This window comes from Punica granatum, chromosome 3 (assembly GCF_007655135.1).
Source record: "Punica granatum isolate Tunisia-2019 chromosome 3, ASM765513v2, whole genome shotgun sequence".
NCBI lineage: Eukaryota > Viridiplantae > Streptophyta > Magnoliopsida > Myrtales > Lythraceae > Punica > Punica granatum.
The window spans coordinates 37,972,921-37,991,571 of NC_045129.1; the positions used below are offsets into that span (position 1 = coordinate 37,972,921).

Genomic DNA, 18,651 nt, shown 5'->3' on the forward strand with positions numbered 1-18,651 from the left:
CTTATAAAAAATGTAAATAAAATTAAAAATGCAAAGATAATATTTCCCTGATAAAATGCAAAGATCATATATTAGTTTACCTTATAATTAGAATCGACGTTTCCGAGATCATCTTCTACTCCGTCGTTTGAAACGGAAGGCAATGAAAAAAAAACCATATGAGAGAGAGAATGGACCAAAGCGTGATTCTTTAACATACGTAAAAAATGATTCGGATTTCATCCAGTTCAATTTGCGATTCACAATCTAGGGTTTCTGATTCAGATTGTTTTTGACCTTTTGCTGCAATTTTTTTTATGGACTCATCGTGTAACATTGACCATGCTGAGCACGCCAAGCTATTGGATTTGTGAGAAATTTTCGATGCATTCCCTTTTTCTTTCAGCTTAGAGTTGTGTCACTAAGCTGCTCTTGCTCCCTTGCTTTTGTTTTCGAGCTTGCACTCTTTACGAAATACTACAGAACATCTGTTGAGGAAAAAAATGATTACACATTCTTTACAGAGAAGTTAAATTAAAGTTCACCTCCACGATTTCGAAAGTCTGGAAGAAATTGGAAGCTACAGAACACCGAGATTCCACATTTGGAAGAAATTTCAAAGCGAGTTGGGGAAAGGAAGAGAAGGGTGAAAATCCGGAAATTTTAGGGTTTCGACCCGAATAGAACTTTTTAGGTTTCAACCCGAGATTTCGGGTTTTCTATTCGGGCCAAGGGTGCCACGTCATCATTTAACGGACACGTGAAAGGAGTTGACGAAGTTAAATCCACAGTGGCGGGTCGGTAACAGAAGCGGACGGATATGATCACCGTGGACACTTTTCCAAACCTTTTAGGACCAATTCTGATAATTTTTCAAACCTTTTAGAACTTGATTTTTCGAAGTGAAATTTTTAGGACTCAATGTCAAAAATTGACAAATATTTAGGACTAACAGTGTCATTTTCATATAATAATAATAACTACTTTTGTCTCCATAGAAATTATTTTTGGCCACATCAATAATAATTGTTATTTTTGTTTCAATAATTATCTCATTTGGTGAAAGAAGAAAACATTCGATGATGATGATGATCACAACAACAACAATAATGATAATAATATATAAATTCTTGAAATGTTAATAATAATAATAACAATTAAGGTTTTTTTTGTGCAAGTTACAAAAACTTATTGCATGCGACTAGGGCCGGCAATATTTGACACGACACGATAACACGACATGGATACGACACGAAGTTAAACGGGTTCGGGTTGAGGTTTTTTGATATTCGGTCTAAACGGGTTCAACCCGTTTAGACACGATTAATAAACGTGTCTTAACGGGTTGAACTCGCATAACCCGATTAGACACGATTAAACCTGTTTATTTAAACGTGTTTAATCGTGTTATTTAATCGTGTAATCCGTTAACCCGTTTATCTAATCGAATTTACCAATATACCCTTCCACTAACCCTAATTTTAAAATTCCTCCTGCTACTGCGCTGCTTGCTTGGGAAGTTCCCGTTCCGCCTCCACCTCTGTCACTGTCAGCAGAAGAACTGAAGAAGCCTCCATCGCTCCACCGTGACGCGCCCCTTGCTCTCAAGTCTTGATCGTCACTATCATCACTGCCGCTGGCCTTTTCTTCTGATCTAACTTCGGTTTCTTCCTGTTCTGCTAAAGGAAATTGTTCTTATCTCTGCTGATCCTTCATTTCTTTGCCGCAATCAGTAGATCCCAGCCTTGGTTACTGTAATCTGTTGGACACAGCGATGGTGGCAGTGATTCATCATTTGATCCGGTCAGTTCTTGTAACTTTATTTTCATTTCTATTCTCATCGTTGACATTCGAGCTGTTGCTGCTGTCCTCCTCTGCTCTTATGATTTTGAATGCATTTTGGTGATGTTATTTTTCGGTTAGTGTGACTGAAATTGCCTGAAGAAAGGAATGCAGGATGTTTCCAGTTTCATTTGAGCAATTGTACATGAGTGGGAGGTCTCTCTTTGTCTGTCTTACTGAATATTCAGCCACTATGAATGGCGCTCATAATGTGGTTAATCCCAATACTCAGTGGCAATGCTGAGACAAGGTAGAAATTCTAGGTGAAATTAGTATATGATAACTTAAAGTACTGAGCTTTCCCGTTGGAGGCACTGTTGATTGGGAGAGGACTTCTTTAACAATGAACTTTCTTAAATATACATTGGATAGTTGCCTGAAACATACTTTATGCACTTTATGCTGGCTATCTTGTCATATCTTGTCACCATACTTTTGCAATTTAATTTGCGTGTTCTTTTTCCATTTGCATTAACCGATTTCTCATTGTCTATTTTATTTAGAGATGAGTTCAGAAAATAATTTGGAGGTGAACCTGGAATCCTCTGGGAAGGAAAATCCTTTATTCACAATAAATGAAGATGATGATGTAATTGAGCTCATTGGAGATGAGATCAAAGACACTGTAACAGGAGCTCAGGCAGGGACATCGACGGGCAAGCGAAAAAGAAGGCTTACCTCACCTGTGTGGCACTTTTATGAGAGGTTGGCAGAAAAGACGATTGATGGTAAGAGTCGTTGTAAGTGCAAGAAGTGCGGCGCTATTTTTATTTCTGATAGTCAATATGGGACTGGAAATCTGAAAAGGCATAGTGAAAAATGCGTTCGTAAGGATACACGAGATGTTGGTCAGTTGCTCATGAACCATGATATTTCTTTGAGAAATGCTACATTTGATCCTGAACGCTTTCGTGAGTTATTGATTGCTGCCATGATTATGCATGATCTGCCTCTTGCCTTCGTGGAGTATGCTGGAATTAGATCTGTGTTCTCATATTTGCGTGAGTCGGTCTCTGTTATATCTCGAAACACTGCAAGGGCTGATGTGTTGAAAGTTTATAAGAAAGAGAAGTCACGGATTAAATGCTTGCTTGAGGAAGCTAGTGGTAGGATTTGTTTGACATCTGATTTGTGGACCTCGATTGCTACTGATGGGTATCTCTCTTTGACTGCACATTTTATTGACAAAAATTGGATTTTGCAAAAGAGGATTCTGAATTTCTCCCTGATGCCACCTCCACATACCGGTGTGGCATTGTGCAATAAGATTACCTCTTTGTTAGCTGAGTGGGGTATTGAGGGAAGATTATTTTCTATTACTTTGGACAATGCCTCTGCCAATGACACTTTCGTGGGCTTGTTGAGATCGCATTTAAATTTGAATTATGCACTCCTAGCCAAAGGTGAATTCTTCCATCAACGATGTTGTGCCCACATAATTAATTTGATTGTGCAAGATGGACTAAAAGAGATTGATGTTGCAGTCGACAAAGTGCGGGAGAGTGTCAAGTATGTTAAGGGGTCTCAAGTTAGAAAAGAAAAGTTTCTTGAATGTGTGAGACTCATGTCTTTGAATCCGAAGAAAGGCTTGAGGCAAGATGTCCCTACTCGTTGGAATTCAACCTTTCTTATGCTTGAAAGTGCATTTTATTATCGCCGTGCATTTTGCCACCTAGAGTTAAGTGATTCAAATTATACAAATTGTCCTACCTCATTGGAATGGCAGAAGATTGAGAAGATAAAGAAGTTCTTGGGGGTTTTCTTTGAGATTACGAACTTATTTTCTGGAAGTAAGTATCCGACTGCAAATCTATACTTTCCTTCCATTTTCAAAGCATATGTAATGCTCAAGGAGTATAGTGATGGGACAGATGAAGATCTGAGAGCAATGTCGTTGAGGATGCTTATGAAATTTGAAAAATACTGGTCTGAATTTTCTGTGATTTTATCGATTGCGGTGATATTGGACCCTAGGTATAAACTTGAGTTTGTGGATTGGAGTTACAGAAAGTTGTATGGTAGTCAATCTTCAGAATTTCAGACTGTTCGAGACAAATTATTCTCATTGTATGAAGAATACACAACACATCAAAAGGTGAATCGAACATCTGCATTACAAGAGAAAGTGGCGTCAAATCTTGATCAAGAGTCAGAATCCGTAGATATGCTAGAGGTAAAATTTTTAATAATGTTATGTATATTACTTTATCAATATTTGTATTTGTCCCCCATGTATTTTCTTTTTCTTGTTGTCATTTGCACTTGGAATATGTTTGTCATTTCATTCTCCTTGTTATTTTTAATTTTTTATCAGGAGTTCGATGATTATGCTGATAATGTGTATTCAGCGTCTTCGAAAAAGTCTGAGTTAGAAAAGTACTTAGATGAGACAAGGAGTGATAGAAAGACGGACTTGGACATTCTTGAGTATTGGAAGCTTAACTCCCAACGATATCCGACGGTTGCAAGGATGACTCGTGATATTTTGAGTATTCCCGTATCCACGGTTGCCTCTGAAGCAGCATTCAGCTGCGGAGGTCGTGTTCTCGATCAGTATCGGAGTTCTTTGAAACCCGACCTTGTGGAAGCACTCATGTGCTCTCGAGATTGGCTTTATGGATTAACTGGTAAGTTTACTTTTCAATTCTGATTTCTAAAGTTCTTTTGTTGATCTCTCTCTTTTTTGAATGTAGATAGTTGTGGGATTTCCATGGATCAAATTACAGAGGATGTGATGAACTTAAATATTAGTGAGGAGCCATCAACTCAAGGGTCTAATACCGTGGTTAATTAAAGGAGCGATCAATTCAGATGCCATCACTGCAAGGGCATCTTTGGTTCTTGATTGGCTACTACTAGCATTGTCAGCATTTCATCTGAGTTAGCCTAATTACTCTTTATTTGAACAATGCTACCTACTTTGGAAGAATTAATGATATGATGCAATTATAAGTTATTGTGATCTATTTTAAGACTAGACTTACATATCATGATATTTGTACTTCCTAGAAATTTCTGTTCGGAATAAACAGGTCGTAATCGTGCTAATGTGTCGAATAAACGGGTCGTGTTTACGTGTCGAATAAACGGGTCGTGTTAACGTGTCCATGTAATCGAGTTGATCGGATAAACGGGTCGTGTTAACGTGTCCGTGTAACCGGACTAATCGAATAAACGGGTCGTGTTAACGTGTCGGGTAATCGGATATAATCGTGTCGTGTACGAACACGTACCTATTATGACACGTTTCGATAAACAGGTTTAAACGTGTCGTGTCCGGGTTGACACGGATATAAACAGGTCGTGTTCGTGTTTTCAAAATCTGACCCGTTTAATAATCGTGTCGTGTACGGGTTATGACTTTGATGACACGAACCCGATTAGACACGACACGTATAAACACGACACGACACGAATTGCCAGGCCTACATGCGACATTCCAAAAGTCTTGGATAAGAAACATTCATTTCAAGATTTTGTACAAATAAAAAATAACGTTAAAAACCCCAACAATTAAATATTATATATTACATATGTGGATGTCTTGTAGATATTTCATGCTTTCGATACGCCTTCATCACATCAATGACCATGGCTGGTGCGGTGGGGCCCAGGCGGCACCTCGCCCCACCTTATTGTTATATTATTGATTATTCATATTGATTATGGACTTATTTATTTTGGCTAAATGATTATGGATTAATTGACTTCTTGAGTTTTTGTTAACGAAAGGATAAGTAGGTAAGAATCACCACACATCAGGTAGAGAATTTTTTATAAAGAAAATTTCAATTACTAAATTTTTTGAATTTTTAGTTAATCTTAATCTTGTTCTGTATTTTATTATAATATGAATTAGCAAAAAAAAAGAAATTATAATATGAATTAATTGTTCTTAAAAATTCATTCCTGTGGCCGTCACTAGAATAGAAATAGATGATAGTGATAGGTCAAAAGGGAAACTGTGTGCGGATCCGCCGGCGGGATTATTATGGGCGTTTTGGTCAATACAGTTCCTTCTCTCCGGCCACACGAAAAAGGAGAGGAAAGGAACAGAGGGCGAGGGGGAGAGAGAGAGAGAGAGAGAGAGAGAGAGAGAGATAGAGGGAGGGAGAGAGAATAGTCCAAACTCCAAAGCAGGAGCTTTGGGGTGACGTCAAAGCGAAGTTATTGAGGATCAGAAGCAAACGAGAAACGTCCCTGTTTTCCGTAGAACTGTGAGAAAACGAGGTCAGGTGGTGTTGTCTCGAAACAGCCGTCCAAAACGTTCTCTGCAAAATCAACCAGAGACAGATAGAGAGAGAGAGAGAGAGAGAGAGAGGGAAAGGGTGTCTCTTGTCTTCGGTTGGGAAGGAAGGAAGGGGAGTGAGAGATGAGCAGCTGGAGGAGAGTGGGAAGGTCCCTGCAGGCTCTCGCGGCCCACACCCTCCTCTTCTCCTTCACCCTCCTCCTCATTCTCAAGCTCGACAACCCCTCCCTCTTCCGTTCTTGGTGGTGAGCTCCTCCACTCCACTAGCTTCTCCTGTCTCTCGATTCCCTTCTCTTTTCATCTTTCTTTTTTTCTGTGTCTTTTCAATTTGGTGGAATGCCCAGCTGACAAGAACCTTGAAATTTGAGTCCGTTGTTAAAAAAGCTCCTCACTTGGCCATAGAAAGTGCAGAAAATGGTTAAGATCAAGACACAAAATTGGATTTTTTTTTTTAAGTCATGTTTTTCGTATGGCCCCTGTATGGTTGGATAATTGCTTTCTAAGTTGATTATAGCTGCATGTGAGAGCATTCACAGCTATTATACTGAGGCAATCGAATAGATTAGGATCTCATGTCTGCTCTGTTTATTGTGCCAATCTTGTTAGCGATTCCATGATAATTGGTCAAATGGGTTTTGATTCATTTTCTGCAGGGTCGTGTTTTCTCCTCTGTGGTTGTTTCACGCACTCGTAGCCCGAGGCAGGTTCTCTTTACCTGCTCCCGCATTGCCTCACGGTCGTCATGTAATGACTGCCTTAGTTATAGCTTTTTTTTTATATTGTTTTAATCGATGCCTTAGTTATAGTTGGTGTTGGTGTTGAAGATTTTTTGTTCCCATCCTGCAGATAATTCATGATTTATTCTCATCCATCATACTTACAAGTACAGAAGTTTGGATTTTATGTTAATGTTTTTGGTGACAGTGGGCTCCATATCATGCTGTCATGGCCACCCCATTGCTCGTCTCTTTTGAGCTCCTGCTCTGTATATACCTTGACAAGAGCTATGGTATGAAGGCATCCTTCTTAATTGATTTGTTGCTGGTTGTTGATATTTTGCTTCTAGAATTTCAAGTATATTCTTTCGGGCTTATGTCCGACTGCAAATTAATTTTGTGGCGTGAAAGCTATTGCAACTGGGCATTACGTCAAGTTTCTTTTAACCTCCAATGAATATCAGAGAGCAACAGTTGTTGGCCTATATAAGTGAAAAGCAGGAGATATGACAATAGGAACAGTGTCCTGTGTAGGGGTTCATGTTCTCTTTTATACATCCCTTCTTTTTGCCAATTTTATATACATCCCTTGAGAAACTTATTATTATTATTATTATTATTATTGTAATGTTATGCAGTTCTAAACTTGAAGATTGTCTTTCTTCCATTACTGGCATTTGAGCTTGCTATTTTGACGGACAATATCAGGTACTTTTCTCTTTGACTGATAGAATTGTTCAGTTTCTAAAGATATATGTATTTAGTGATTGATTGATACTGATATATCAGTGGCTAGACTTCCGATAGCATATCTGCTCATCCCCAGGTGGAGCAGTCGCCCATCACTATTAAATGTTTGCAATTTTGTATTCCCTAGACATGGTTTTCTGCACTTTATTCTGTCGTGGCATGTAATTGAATAGGTTTCTTTGGTAATGTAGAATGTGCAGGGCTCTGATGCCAGGAGATGATGAGAGTATGAGTGATGAGGCGATATGGACAACCTTGCCTGTGAGTTTATAACTTCATTTACCTATAACTAATGGTGTTTTGTGAAATATTTTTCTTCTGAGTGCCACATTGCTTATTGCTTATTCAATTCTATTGTCTTATTTTCATCACAAAGTGAAAATGCTTTATACAGAAAGAAAGTGCATATTATGTTAATAATGGACTTGCCATGTTGATACATTTAACCAAATCAGACCTGTAATGTATCTAATGGACTTGTCCTCTCGATGAAAATATGTGGTAAATCTTTTTTATGCTTACATGTGCACTGATATTCTGTTTCCAGCACTTTTGGGTTGCAATATCAATGGTCTTCTTCATTGCTGCAACAACCTTCACTCTTCTAAAGCTTTGTGGTAAGTAGTCTATATCTCATGTTGCAGAGAAATCCTGCTGCACTAAACATTAAATGGTAAGAAATCCTTTGCAGGGGATGTCGCTGCTCTTGGTTGGTGGGATCTATTCATAAATTTCGGGTACACTTTTCTATTTTGAGCCTTGAAGCTTCTCATTCTGCCCTGCGTTTGGCCAGTTCTAATTCGGGAATCCTTTGACAGAATTGCTGAGTGCTTTTCCTTTCTCGTCTGCACAAAGTGGTACAACCCAGCAATTCATAGTAGCTCTTACACTGTGGAAACGGGCTCTTCCTCGATGACGATAAGATACCTTGACTGGAACAGAGGCTTAGTCGTCTCTGCTGATGAAGACGGAGGACACGGCAGAATATGCAGCTTGCAGGATATTGGAGGCCACATAATGAAGATCCCATTGATTTGTTTCCAGATCCTTCTATTTATGCGCTTGGAGGTATAGTTTTAGTTCTTAGGGTGAATTTATTGTTTTTTCATTAAAAAGAACGACTGTAATTATTTTGTGTTTTCGTCTTAAATTAGGGAACACCACCTGGTGCTAAGAAAATGCCTCTCTTGGCTCTGTTTGCTCCTCTCCTTTTGCTGCAAGGAGCTGGAGTCATTTTTGCGATCTACAGACTGGTGGAGAACATTGCATTTTTACTTCATAATGGAGCTTATTCACCCAGATACTTGATCATCTCATCGGGCATACGTGATTGTTTTGGTTTCTTGCACCATGGGTCTCGGTAAGCTTTGAACTCTTCAGTGACACCGACACCTTCACCTATAGAAATATTTCCAGCATTCATGCAATAACAAGGAATACGAGGCATTATGTTGTCAAGAAAGTATCTATATAAGGTTCCATATTTGTTGATTAGGTTGTTGGGTTGGTGGTCAATTGATGAAGGAAGCCAAGAGGAGCGAGCACAGCTATTTTCCACCAGCTCTTCTGGGTCAGTGTTTCCTTGGATACAACTCTCTTTTATCATGAGAAAGATATAGTGCATAGATTGTTGTCAATGTTCTCACAGAGTTTTCAGAACTGAACTAAACATCAAATAAGTTGAGTTTATGGTCTGTAGGTCCAACCAGGGGCCTAACTGGATATCATGTAAATGATACAAAAATATCGTTGAATCATGAAATTGAACATTTAAGCACAAGAAAGAATGGTTTGTAGGTCCAACCAGGGGCCTAATTGGATATCATATAAATGATACAAAAATTATCATTGAATCATGAAAATTGAACATTTAAGCTCAAGAAGAATTGTTCAGTGGGTTCATTTCCAGCTTTGTTGAGGACTGGCAAACAATGACAGGCTTTTAGGATTATGTCTTCATTTTTTGCATCTTTCTTGATTGAAACCGTTTCTGAAATGGCAAGTGCTTTAGTGTTAATATTGGAATGGTTGATGAAGGAATTATAATTTTCAGCTAGAACAACGTTTCCTACTAATATTTCATTTTTCTTTGTTATTTCAATTCAGGTATAATACCTTTTCTCCTGATGTCGTGAAGAAAATGCCCAAATCAGAACTTGTTGAGGAGGTAATAACAATAGGGAGTTTCAATAGTTAATCTGAGTAACCATTACTTTCCCATTTTCAACTGTAAGATCAACTTTAAGTGGAGGACCCAATAGCACTTGAAGTTGATAAGACTTCCCACCACTTAAAGTTGATCAGACACCCATAGGAGGAAGTAATGCCACTCTAGTGACCATAGAATTGTTGGCCAAAAAAATAAAAGTGACCATATAATTCCTCATAACTAATAATTGCAGTTTCACTTATTTCTGCCATTGCAAATTGATTAAGATTTGAACCTTGGGTTTTCTTCATAAGTTTCACGAAGCATTCTTGAGTGAATGTAATCGTGTTTGTTTCAGATATGGAGGCTACAAGCTGCACTGTGTGAGCAGACAGAGATCACGAAATACAGCCAGCAGGAATACGAAAGGCTGCAAAATGTATGCTTGCAACCTTCATTATTCCCTTATTGTATAGAAGTTTCTTTCTTCTCCTCCTGTTTGATGAATTCAAGCCATGAGAAACAACGAGTTCAATGCAAGGAAATTAAGCTATTTATTTACAGAAATATGCCTAGATTTAGTTTTTAAGTGCTTGTTTTTTTTTTTCCTTTTTTCCCCCTTCTCTTTTTGCTTAACTCACGTTGAAGTGTTTGAGTTGATTAATTTCGATTGAGAAGTATGTTCAATTCCAAATTTATGAACAGATACCGTCCTTCAATTACAAGGGGGGCTGATGGGATTGGGAATTTAAGTTGAAAATAGACCTTAAATAAGAATTTCCATTTATTAATTTGCATCTATGTGAGCTATTTTCTGAGAGGAGCCCAATGGTTGCCTGGCTTTGCCTTTGATTATTACTCTCGGTTATTCAATATGCGTGAAACATGTGTTAAATCATCAATCAGTGTTGCTACTACAATATTCTAGTCATGCATGAAATATTTGAATAATTGACTGTCAGCACAAGTAGGTTAAGATCAGGGTGTAACTTGCATAGCTACTGATGTTTTAATTTGACATTTATCTATTTCCTGTCTGATTCTTGTTCTGTCGAGTTGAATCCACTGATTGGTTGTCGCTTTGCTCTGATTATACCTTGAAATTGATTGTACCAGGAAAAGATCCTATGCAGAGTTTGCTTTGAAGATCAGATTAACATGGTCCTTTTACCCTGCAGGCACCATGTCCTCTGTAGGTAAATTCCTATGCACCCTCCTGTTTTTAACTGCTTGTAGTATGGTTTTCTTACCTCTTCGTAATATAGCTTTTATTCGAACACTTGTTTACCGTACAAAAGGGACGATGTGTTGCCTGTTCCGCAGTCATGAAGAGTAATATTCTCTGGACAGGTTATATGTCGGGAATATCAGAACAGGAAAGGATTTAGTTTTTGAATTCTGTCGGACCGTCGCTTGTCATTTTACTGTTGACCCATTTCATTCTTAGAATTTGTTGGATTGATCATACCGAGTCTCTGCTTGCAGCTCATGCTGTGAGAAGTGTAAGAGATGCCCGATATGCCGTGTGCCTATAGAAGAGCGGGTGCCTGTATATGATGTATAGTTTGACACTTTTTACTCGGAGAGATCAAAAAACTGGTCTGCTCAGACCTTTTCTTTTGGTGGCTTGTGATAATCAAGGAAGCAAGCACAGGGTACTGTAAATATTTTCATTGTCAGCCCGATGATTCGTATTGCCTGTCAAGTTCATATCTTCTTTTGAGTCTCTGTATTACACGTTTAACCTAACTCTTATCTATTCATGTGCGTTTTTGGAGTTTTTTACTTTTTACAGTGGGTTAAGCATAGTTGATCCTCCATGTCGTCATATTTGCTGGCGTCGGGAGTGTGAGAATTGTAGAGCAGTAAAACCATGCATTTGACCAAAAATGTGATATGATTGCAACTGAGGGCCGACTCGGGATGTCGGGTGGGGAGGTGAGGGGGATCTCTTTGAGGGGATGCATGGATTGGCAATGCTTTTGACTTGGGGAATGAATACAAATATAAAGAATTTCATCAAAAATTGAATCATAATATGAGCTATTATAATTAAATCATCACGCATAGATTTTGGCAGTTCTTTTCTTATGAAATGATAATGAGTAAGAGGGGGCGAGCTCTGAGAGGCACATAAACCGGTAATACTTCATAGTTGGGGGCGGGTACAAACATAAAGGATTTCGTCAAAATTGAATCATATATAATTTTAAATGAATAAATAAATAAAAAGTTAAGGGACATTATGCACGTAATTTTGAAGATCGAGTTTTAAAAGTTATATTCATTCTCAATAAGTACACTTTTCGATATTCGAATTTGTGTTTTCTCCTTATAGAGTTGTGAGCACTCGATCATTTGTTCAACACTTATAACGTTAAAAGTTTAGACGGTTGACTGCACCCCTTAGCCCCTCCAGGTTCATTCTCGCCAGTAACAGAGATAAGAGTTTGGTAGATGGAGTCTTATTATGAAATGGTAATGAGAAGCTTGTCGAATGCATGAAACATCCTTTATGAATGGTCAATTAGGAGAAAAGATAAAAGTCCGAGGCCGAGTCACTAAAAATAAAGAATGATGAGGGAAATGGGAAGAGAGAACATCGTGAACCATAAATAATATAGGATTGACGCATATACTTATCCAAATAAATTAAATCACACAAGGGTTCAAATATGAATGATAGAGAAAATAGAGACTAATCTCCGACATTATTCAAAGTTTTGCATCTTGATTTGCAGCATTAATTAAGAAGAGAAGTAGGGGGGAAATAATCGATGAAATCGTCATCAACCGCATGTTGCAGTGATCGCTATCGGTTCAACCATTGCGTTCGGGGCCTTGATCCCTTCATTATCCACCGTCTTCTTGATCTTGACAACAAACTCGTCGAAACACTCGTCCAGCGTCCTGAATGATTCGTCAGGGTACAGAGTGCTCACCTCAGCTTCATTCGGCCCGTCAATCAAGAAATCAATCTGGCAGCCTTTTATGAATATATCATGCGTGAATGAGGCAACTACGCTTTGTGGAATAACATTCTCTGCAATGAAAGTTTAGAATGACGTCGTCATTTTTGCCGCTAATGGTCGTATTGAATCATTATAGAGTCAGTGGAAATGACGCCAAAACCAGTAAAACTTAAACTTGTACGTTGGCAGAGAGGGAAAATGGAAAAATAAAAATCATTTGCTTAAATTTAATTACCAGCAGCAGCACCAAGGAGGTCGTCTTCTGAAACGGTAATGCGGGGAAGGGTGCGACCGATCTTCGACTCCCAGAGGGATGCGAGCTCATTCATGTTGTAGAAGTTGCAAGCCGGTCTGAAATGGATCGACATGTTGAGCGTACGCACATCGTCCACTGCCTTCATCGTGAACTTCCCGATGTCGGACCCGGCCACGAAGTACGCTGCATGATTAAAATCTCATGCATCAAATAAGATCCGACAAAACACTGTTAAGAATCTTATTATGAAAATTGATGAGTTAATGGTTAGATTTGCTAATCATGTGATTTGGCGTATGCACTGCAGACACGATAATATGCGTCGAATTGATTAATTATATTGTACTTTAAAATTTTCAAATATTACTATTCAGGTGGTGGTTGGTTAATTGATCTCTTTCACTTAATTATAATGCCTATTATATAATTATTGGCACCATACAATAATTTAAATATGCATTATTACATATTCAATTTTATGGTTGAAATTCCCAAGAAGTAGGTCAAAAAGTTCTTTTAAATTTCAAGAATTAAAAAAAATATTTTTACAAAGGGGATTCATGAATTTAATATAATGAAATAAAAATTTTAATAACTAATAGGAGTATGGTAGATTCACCAAAATATCGAATTTAGAATCTCCTGATTATCCGGTGAAAGTATGCGTCATTGCGTTATAATCTCTTTGATAAAAAATTATTTTTTTCAATTAAATCAACTTAAAGGAGAATGCTGTAATTTTCTTTTTGTAAGAATACGATGTTCTTTTTAGCTTATCAGATTTTTCCAATATTATAATATTTTTTATTTTTTTATTTTTTGCTTTGACCAATATTTTTATATTTTCTCGGGAGAAAATTTTCCAATATTATATATCACGAGATCTCACTCAGTGCTTAAGGGCTGTCGGGGGATATTGCGTCAATAAAGTTTGGGCAGGAAAATAATTCTGCATATGTATTGTTATTTATGAGTACAGAGGGCAGAAACTGCCTTGAAATATGTATTTTACGATCATAAATATTGTTATATCAGTCAATGTTTTATCACAACTGAGCCACATTTGGACTTTGACAATATTAATATGTAGCAGGTTTGTTTCTGCTTGGGAAGGGTAGGAAAGGGTTGGCCTTCACGTGTCTGAATGAGCGACAAACTAACTATTCTATCGCTATCATCCCATCCCCTATCCGGTGAGCCAAGGAATTTTTTTTATTATAAGGGATATTATTAGGTTTAGTATTAAAAAAATAAAATTCTAAACAAAAAAAATGTATAGGTAATTTCACTTACGAGAATTCAATATAAAATCTCTTGATTCCTAAATGAGAATCAAATCTAAAATTTCATGATTTTTAAGTGAGTATGTGCCAGTGCAACACGCGACTAACCTTCCAAAGTGAGCCAAGTAATTGAAACCTAGTAAATAACTATCCATTAGGGAAAAAAACCTAGTAAATAAATACTATTTATAGCTCATGCTTCTTACACACACATATATATATTGGTATATGTATTTAATATTCAATGAGCATTACTTAGCCAAGGCGCAGTGAAACATCTAATAAAAATGCATATAAGAGATAAATATGATTCACAATAGCTCCACAAATTCTCACTTACATGCATTTTGATTGGTTATTACTCGTTACTTATATAAATAGAGTGAATAGGTAACATCACTCTTTGAATATTTAGTCATGGAGAAGTACGTCTTCTATTGGAACTTCTAAAGTTAAAACAAAAAATGCGCGGTTTTCTCTGCAAGCTGGTTTTTGGGGGGTTGTCGTCTCTATTTGGTTAGCCTTTGAGAGGATTGACTAGCATCATCCCGAGACACTACTTCCATAAACAAACATGGATAATGTCTTTGAGACATCGTACGAACGATATCAATACATACATATTTGTCAAGCCGATGACGACATACCTTTGACACTGCCATCACCGTAGATTTGGAACTGATCTAACGGCGGGACAACCTCTGAAGGGTGATTGTTGTCGTAGTAGGGCCAAGAGGCAATGGAGTTGCAGCAGATATAGGTGTACGGCAGCTTGTACTCCTCGATCATGCGTCTGATCCTGCGCTTCTCCTGGTACATCCTCAGGCCCGGCTCCACCGGATTAGCTCTATCCACATCATGCCCGAACTCCGATGGCAAGAATCTCTGCATTAATCAAACATGCCCAAAAAAAAATTGCAAAATCGATCAACGAAATGCAGTCATGTAATAGAACTGGGTTGGTCTATCATACTTACATATAGTTCAAAATATATGTACAGTACATGCAAATAAATTACTCGTATTTTTTCAAGTGAATTACTTGATCTCAAGTAATTTACAGTAATATACTCGTGTTTTACATAATTTACTTGAGTTATAAGTAATTTACTTGAAGTTTTTCAAGTAAATACTTGTATGTATTATATATTGCATTTTAGGTGTATGTATCATAAAAATTTCAAATAGAACCAGATGCGTCCGAGCCACTTATCATGACCTAGCTAATTAGCTAGGTTTTCGGAGTCCCCTATCGAAGTTTAAGGTATGAATTATATTTGAGATTCTAATTTCTATTATTGTGTTTCCGTGCTATATATTATGACGTACTTTGATGGTGCCAACTGCTTTCATGGCTTCCACTAGGGCAAGCTGGTCCAAAATGCTTTCTCCCCCGACGGCCGATATTACTATCTCTATCTTGTGCTCCTTGAGTATTTTCTCCATCAGCTCCTTGTCATTTACTAGACCCTGTAAAACACGTATCAAGGCAAACTGCCGTTATTTTACTGTAGGGCACGAGAGATTACTCTTAATATATACATATTGATCAAGACAATTCCCATTTAAGCGTCAGTTTTGCTCTAGCTATAAGTTTTTTTTTTTCTTTTTTAATAAGCTGATCTAACTTTAAGGTTGTACATGCTTATGTTTTGATTTTGTGAACATGTATTCGTGTTTTGTTTTCGTTGGTAGAAGTCGCTTTCTTGGTTGACAAGTCAATAAAATCATTGAAGACACATGATCATAAAAAATTGGAAGACCAAACTCGCGAGAATTCTTTTTATTCTTGGGTCACACTGCGTTACTCACTCTCCTTTGTGCTTAAAAAAAAAATTCCAAATCTCACTTCATTCAAGGAATTTTTACTATTTCTTAAATCAGCAGAACTCAAAAAGATTATTTTAGAGAAAGTCGATATGCACGGCAGTTGGAAAATAATTCTCGTAGCACGAAAACCTATAGATTGACTGTATAGCGCTCATATTCTTGCATGCACATTTCCAACAGTTAATAGAGTTCTGGAATATATATACCCGTATGACAATGGCGCCTTTTTCTTGGAGAAACTTGATGGTGTTGGCCTTGCAGGGGCTGAACCCTGAGCCGGGCCTAACGAGAATGTAAGTGGGATGACCCGAGTCGATGCTCGCCTCAGCTAGATAGCAGCCAATGAGACCTGTCGCCCCGACAATGAGGAGTCGGCCCTTGGTGTTGTTGGCTGGGGTAGGAAGCGTCATTCTCGCTCTGTTCTTTTCTGGAGTGCGGCTAGACTTGGTTCTATGTATTTGTCTCTCAATTTAACCGAGATCACAAACGTAAGACGTACGCCTTCTGTGTTGGGAACAGAGAGAGAGAGAGAAGGCCAAGGGACAAATATAAATTGAAACGCCAAAGAGATATTTATAGGGTTGCTGGTCGATCTTGATGTTATTAGGCATTCATGTAATCTTATAATTCTAACAAAGATATGTTAGTTCTTTGGACCAAACACTGATATATATGTTAGTTAAGTGTTGCTATAATATATGTTGCAAAGTCACGCTTTTTCAACTACCCTTCCAGGGAGACAGAAATTTTAATTATTAAGAATAAACAATATATGATCAAAAGAGACCGTAGTGTAGTGGTGCACGTCTTCGCCCAGTAACCAACGAGTTCCGGGTTTCATACTCGTGATGGAATCCATGCCCCGTTACTAACTATTTAGAATTTTTATTTCTTTGTATTAGATCCATGAATCTCACTTATAACAAATAAATAAATAAAATATGTTCTTCAATCAATTACTTATATCTATCATCTATAATCTATAACTAACGTTAAAAAGTGAAAAACTCCAATTAAAGTACTATAAGTTTGTCCGACATTGTTGATTGAGTCCTATAAAAAATAATTATTTTTTAAGGGAAGAATAAGAAACCATTGGTCTTTTTCTTCAGGTTACCAGAGCTTGGTGCGTCTACAGTCACTCGGGCAGACCCATCATTGGCCCCGACTGCGCGACCCTCGGGCCTCCGAGCGCTAGATTTGAATGATGAATATAAATTTTCCATGCCGCCAAATTTGTAAAAAAGTGAAAAATTATAATGTAAATATAAAGTATTGAAAAGGTGTGAGTTAGACATTAGAATAAATTACTCATCTATAAGAAAAATGGTTAATATAGTCTAGCAAGATGATTTACAAATAAGAGCTAAAAAATTTGTCCAGATACGTTAGAAGTTAAAAAAATAAGAGTTGCTGAATTGATTGGAACGTCAGAGTAAGAATTAGAACGTGTGTTACACTCATTGGAAAGAGTACAAATCAACGAGATTACTAGAAAATCGACTAAAATTTTTTGAGTTCCATATATATTTATAACAGTGGCAGATGTAGTATATATATGGATGGATAATATATATATATATATATATTAAGGTGATAGCACTAACCTATGATTGTATTTGACCCCAAAACAAAAGGACAACCGTGATTGATTTATTTGAATATGGGAGGGTAGCAGTTGACGCTTAGATAAATCGGCCACCAGTGTGCCCTTTGACTAATAGCTGTGAAACTAACTCGTGTGCTTCTGAAAGGATAAGTTGCCTAATGGCTTGTGTTTTGGGTCGTACTGTATGACGTGTGGCCCTGATCAGCCCAGCTATCCTTAACGTTCATCCACATTTCGAGCAATTAGGGGTAGGTAAGAAGGACAACTGAATTTATTAAAGCGAGCAAAATCAATGAATATTATGAAAGGATTAGTTCATTATAATCAATCAATTACACATCTGTTCTTCTTAATTAAGAATCTTTTCATCTTCCAGTTCGAAGAAACGGAGGTTAGTTAGGGGACTGACACCGCATCTTTCTTATATTATCAATGGCTGAGGAGGTCTTCACATTCTTAAAGATTATATTATAGTTATAATTTGCCACCACCTCTAATTTCCTTTTTAGTTCGGGAACACCATTGGGGGTTGTTGTATATAGACCCGTGGTCGTCACGAGCGAATCGTTCAAACCCTAAAAGCTGTTCGGGAAAAGTCTCCGGCGGACACAATCACTAACAAACTTACTAACGTTTGAGTGAAGCTATCTCTTTTTTCGATTATAAATGGCACTTCACAAAACTTAGTAAGGGCAATGGTAAGGAAAATAAAAGGAAGTTCAATTTTTTAGAACTAATATATATATGTGCGTGTAATCTGATTTTCGGTGCCCCTATCATGAACCGGAGTTATGGTAAATCGGCATGGGAGCTGTGTGATGCGCGTGGAACCCTTCTACAGCACCGCATCCAAACGATGCTCCCGCGAGTGTCAACATGATTAGGAGTCATGCTAGAATTTTTTTTTATAATTTCATATGATAACATGTATATCACTTCACTTACTTTTGCATGCGTGAGTGACGATTCTCGTATCATAATAATTAAGTAAAAAAATAGCAGCCACATCCTAATAA

At 37.6% G+C, this 18,651-nt stretch overlaps 3 protein-coding genes across 5 annotated transcripts; 2 read left to right on the forward strand and 1 right to left on the reverse strand.

The window, feature by feature from the left end:
• The first annotated feature begins 1,711 nt into the window (after positions 1–1,711).
• Positions 1,712–4,783, forward strand: LOC116200834 (zinc finger BED domain-containing protein RICESLEEPER 2-like). Its single transcript, XM_031531761.1, has 4 exons — positions 1,712–1,782; positions 2,325–3,994; positions 4,136–4,448; positions 4,515–4,783. Exons 2-4 carry the CDS (start codon positions 2,327–2,329, stop codon positions 4,613–4,615), a joined length of 2,082 nt encoding a protein of 693 aa, XP_031387621.1. The 5' UTR covers positions 1,712–1,782; positions 2,325–2,326; the 3' UTR covers positions 4,616–4,783.
• Positions 4,784–5,902: 1,119 nt separating this feature from the next.
• LOC116200835 lies at positions 5,903–11,475 on the forward strand. Of its 3 annotated transcripts, none has more exons than XM_031531762.1 (14): positions 5,903–6,315; positions 6,724–6,814; positions 6,995–7,079; positions 7,425–7,494; positions 7,728–7,797; positions 8,084–8,153; positions 8,228–8,273; positions 8,355–8,604; positions 8,691–8,896; positions 9,032–9,106; positions 9,643–9,703; positions 10,044–10,124; positions 10,802–10,881; positions 11,171–11,475. In XM_031531762.1, exons 1-14 carry the CDS (start codon positions 6,194–6,196, stop codon positions 11,247–11,249), a joined length of 1,386 nt encoding a protein of 461 aa, XP_031387622.1. In that variant the 5' UTR covers positions 5,903–6,193; the 3' UTR covers positions 11,250–11,475. The 3 variants fall into 3 exon arrangements, with proteins under 3 accessions (XP_031387622.1, XP_031387624.1, XP_031387623.1); XM_031531764.1 differs by having other exon boundaries at positions 5,904–6,315; positions 6,917–7,079; XM_031531763.1 differs by having other exon boundaries at positions 5,904–6,315; positions 6,724–6,770.
• An 815-nt stretch (positions 11,476–12,290) lies between these two features.
• Positions 12,291–16,661, reverse strand: LOC116202057 (leucoanthocyanidin reductase-like). Its single transcript, XM_031533569.1, has 5 exons — positions 16,233–16,661; positions 15,526–15,666; positions 14,844–15,081; positions 12,893–13,096; positions 12,291–12,728 (listed from the first exon to the last, which is right to left on the reverse strand). The coding sequence occupies exons 1-5, from the start codon at positions 16,434–16,436 to the stop codon at positions 12,475–12,477; spliced, it is 1,041 nt and encodes a 346-aa protein (XP_031389429.1). The 5' UTR covers positions 16,437–16,661; the 3' UTR covers positions 12,291–12,474.
• Positions 16,662–18,651: the final 1,990 nt, after the last annotated feature.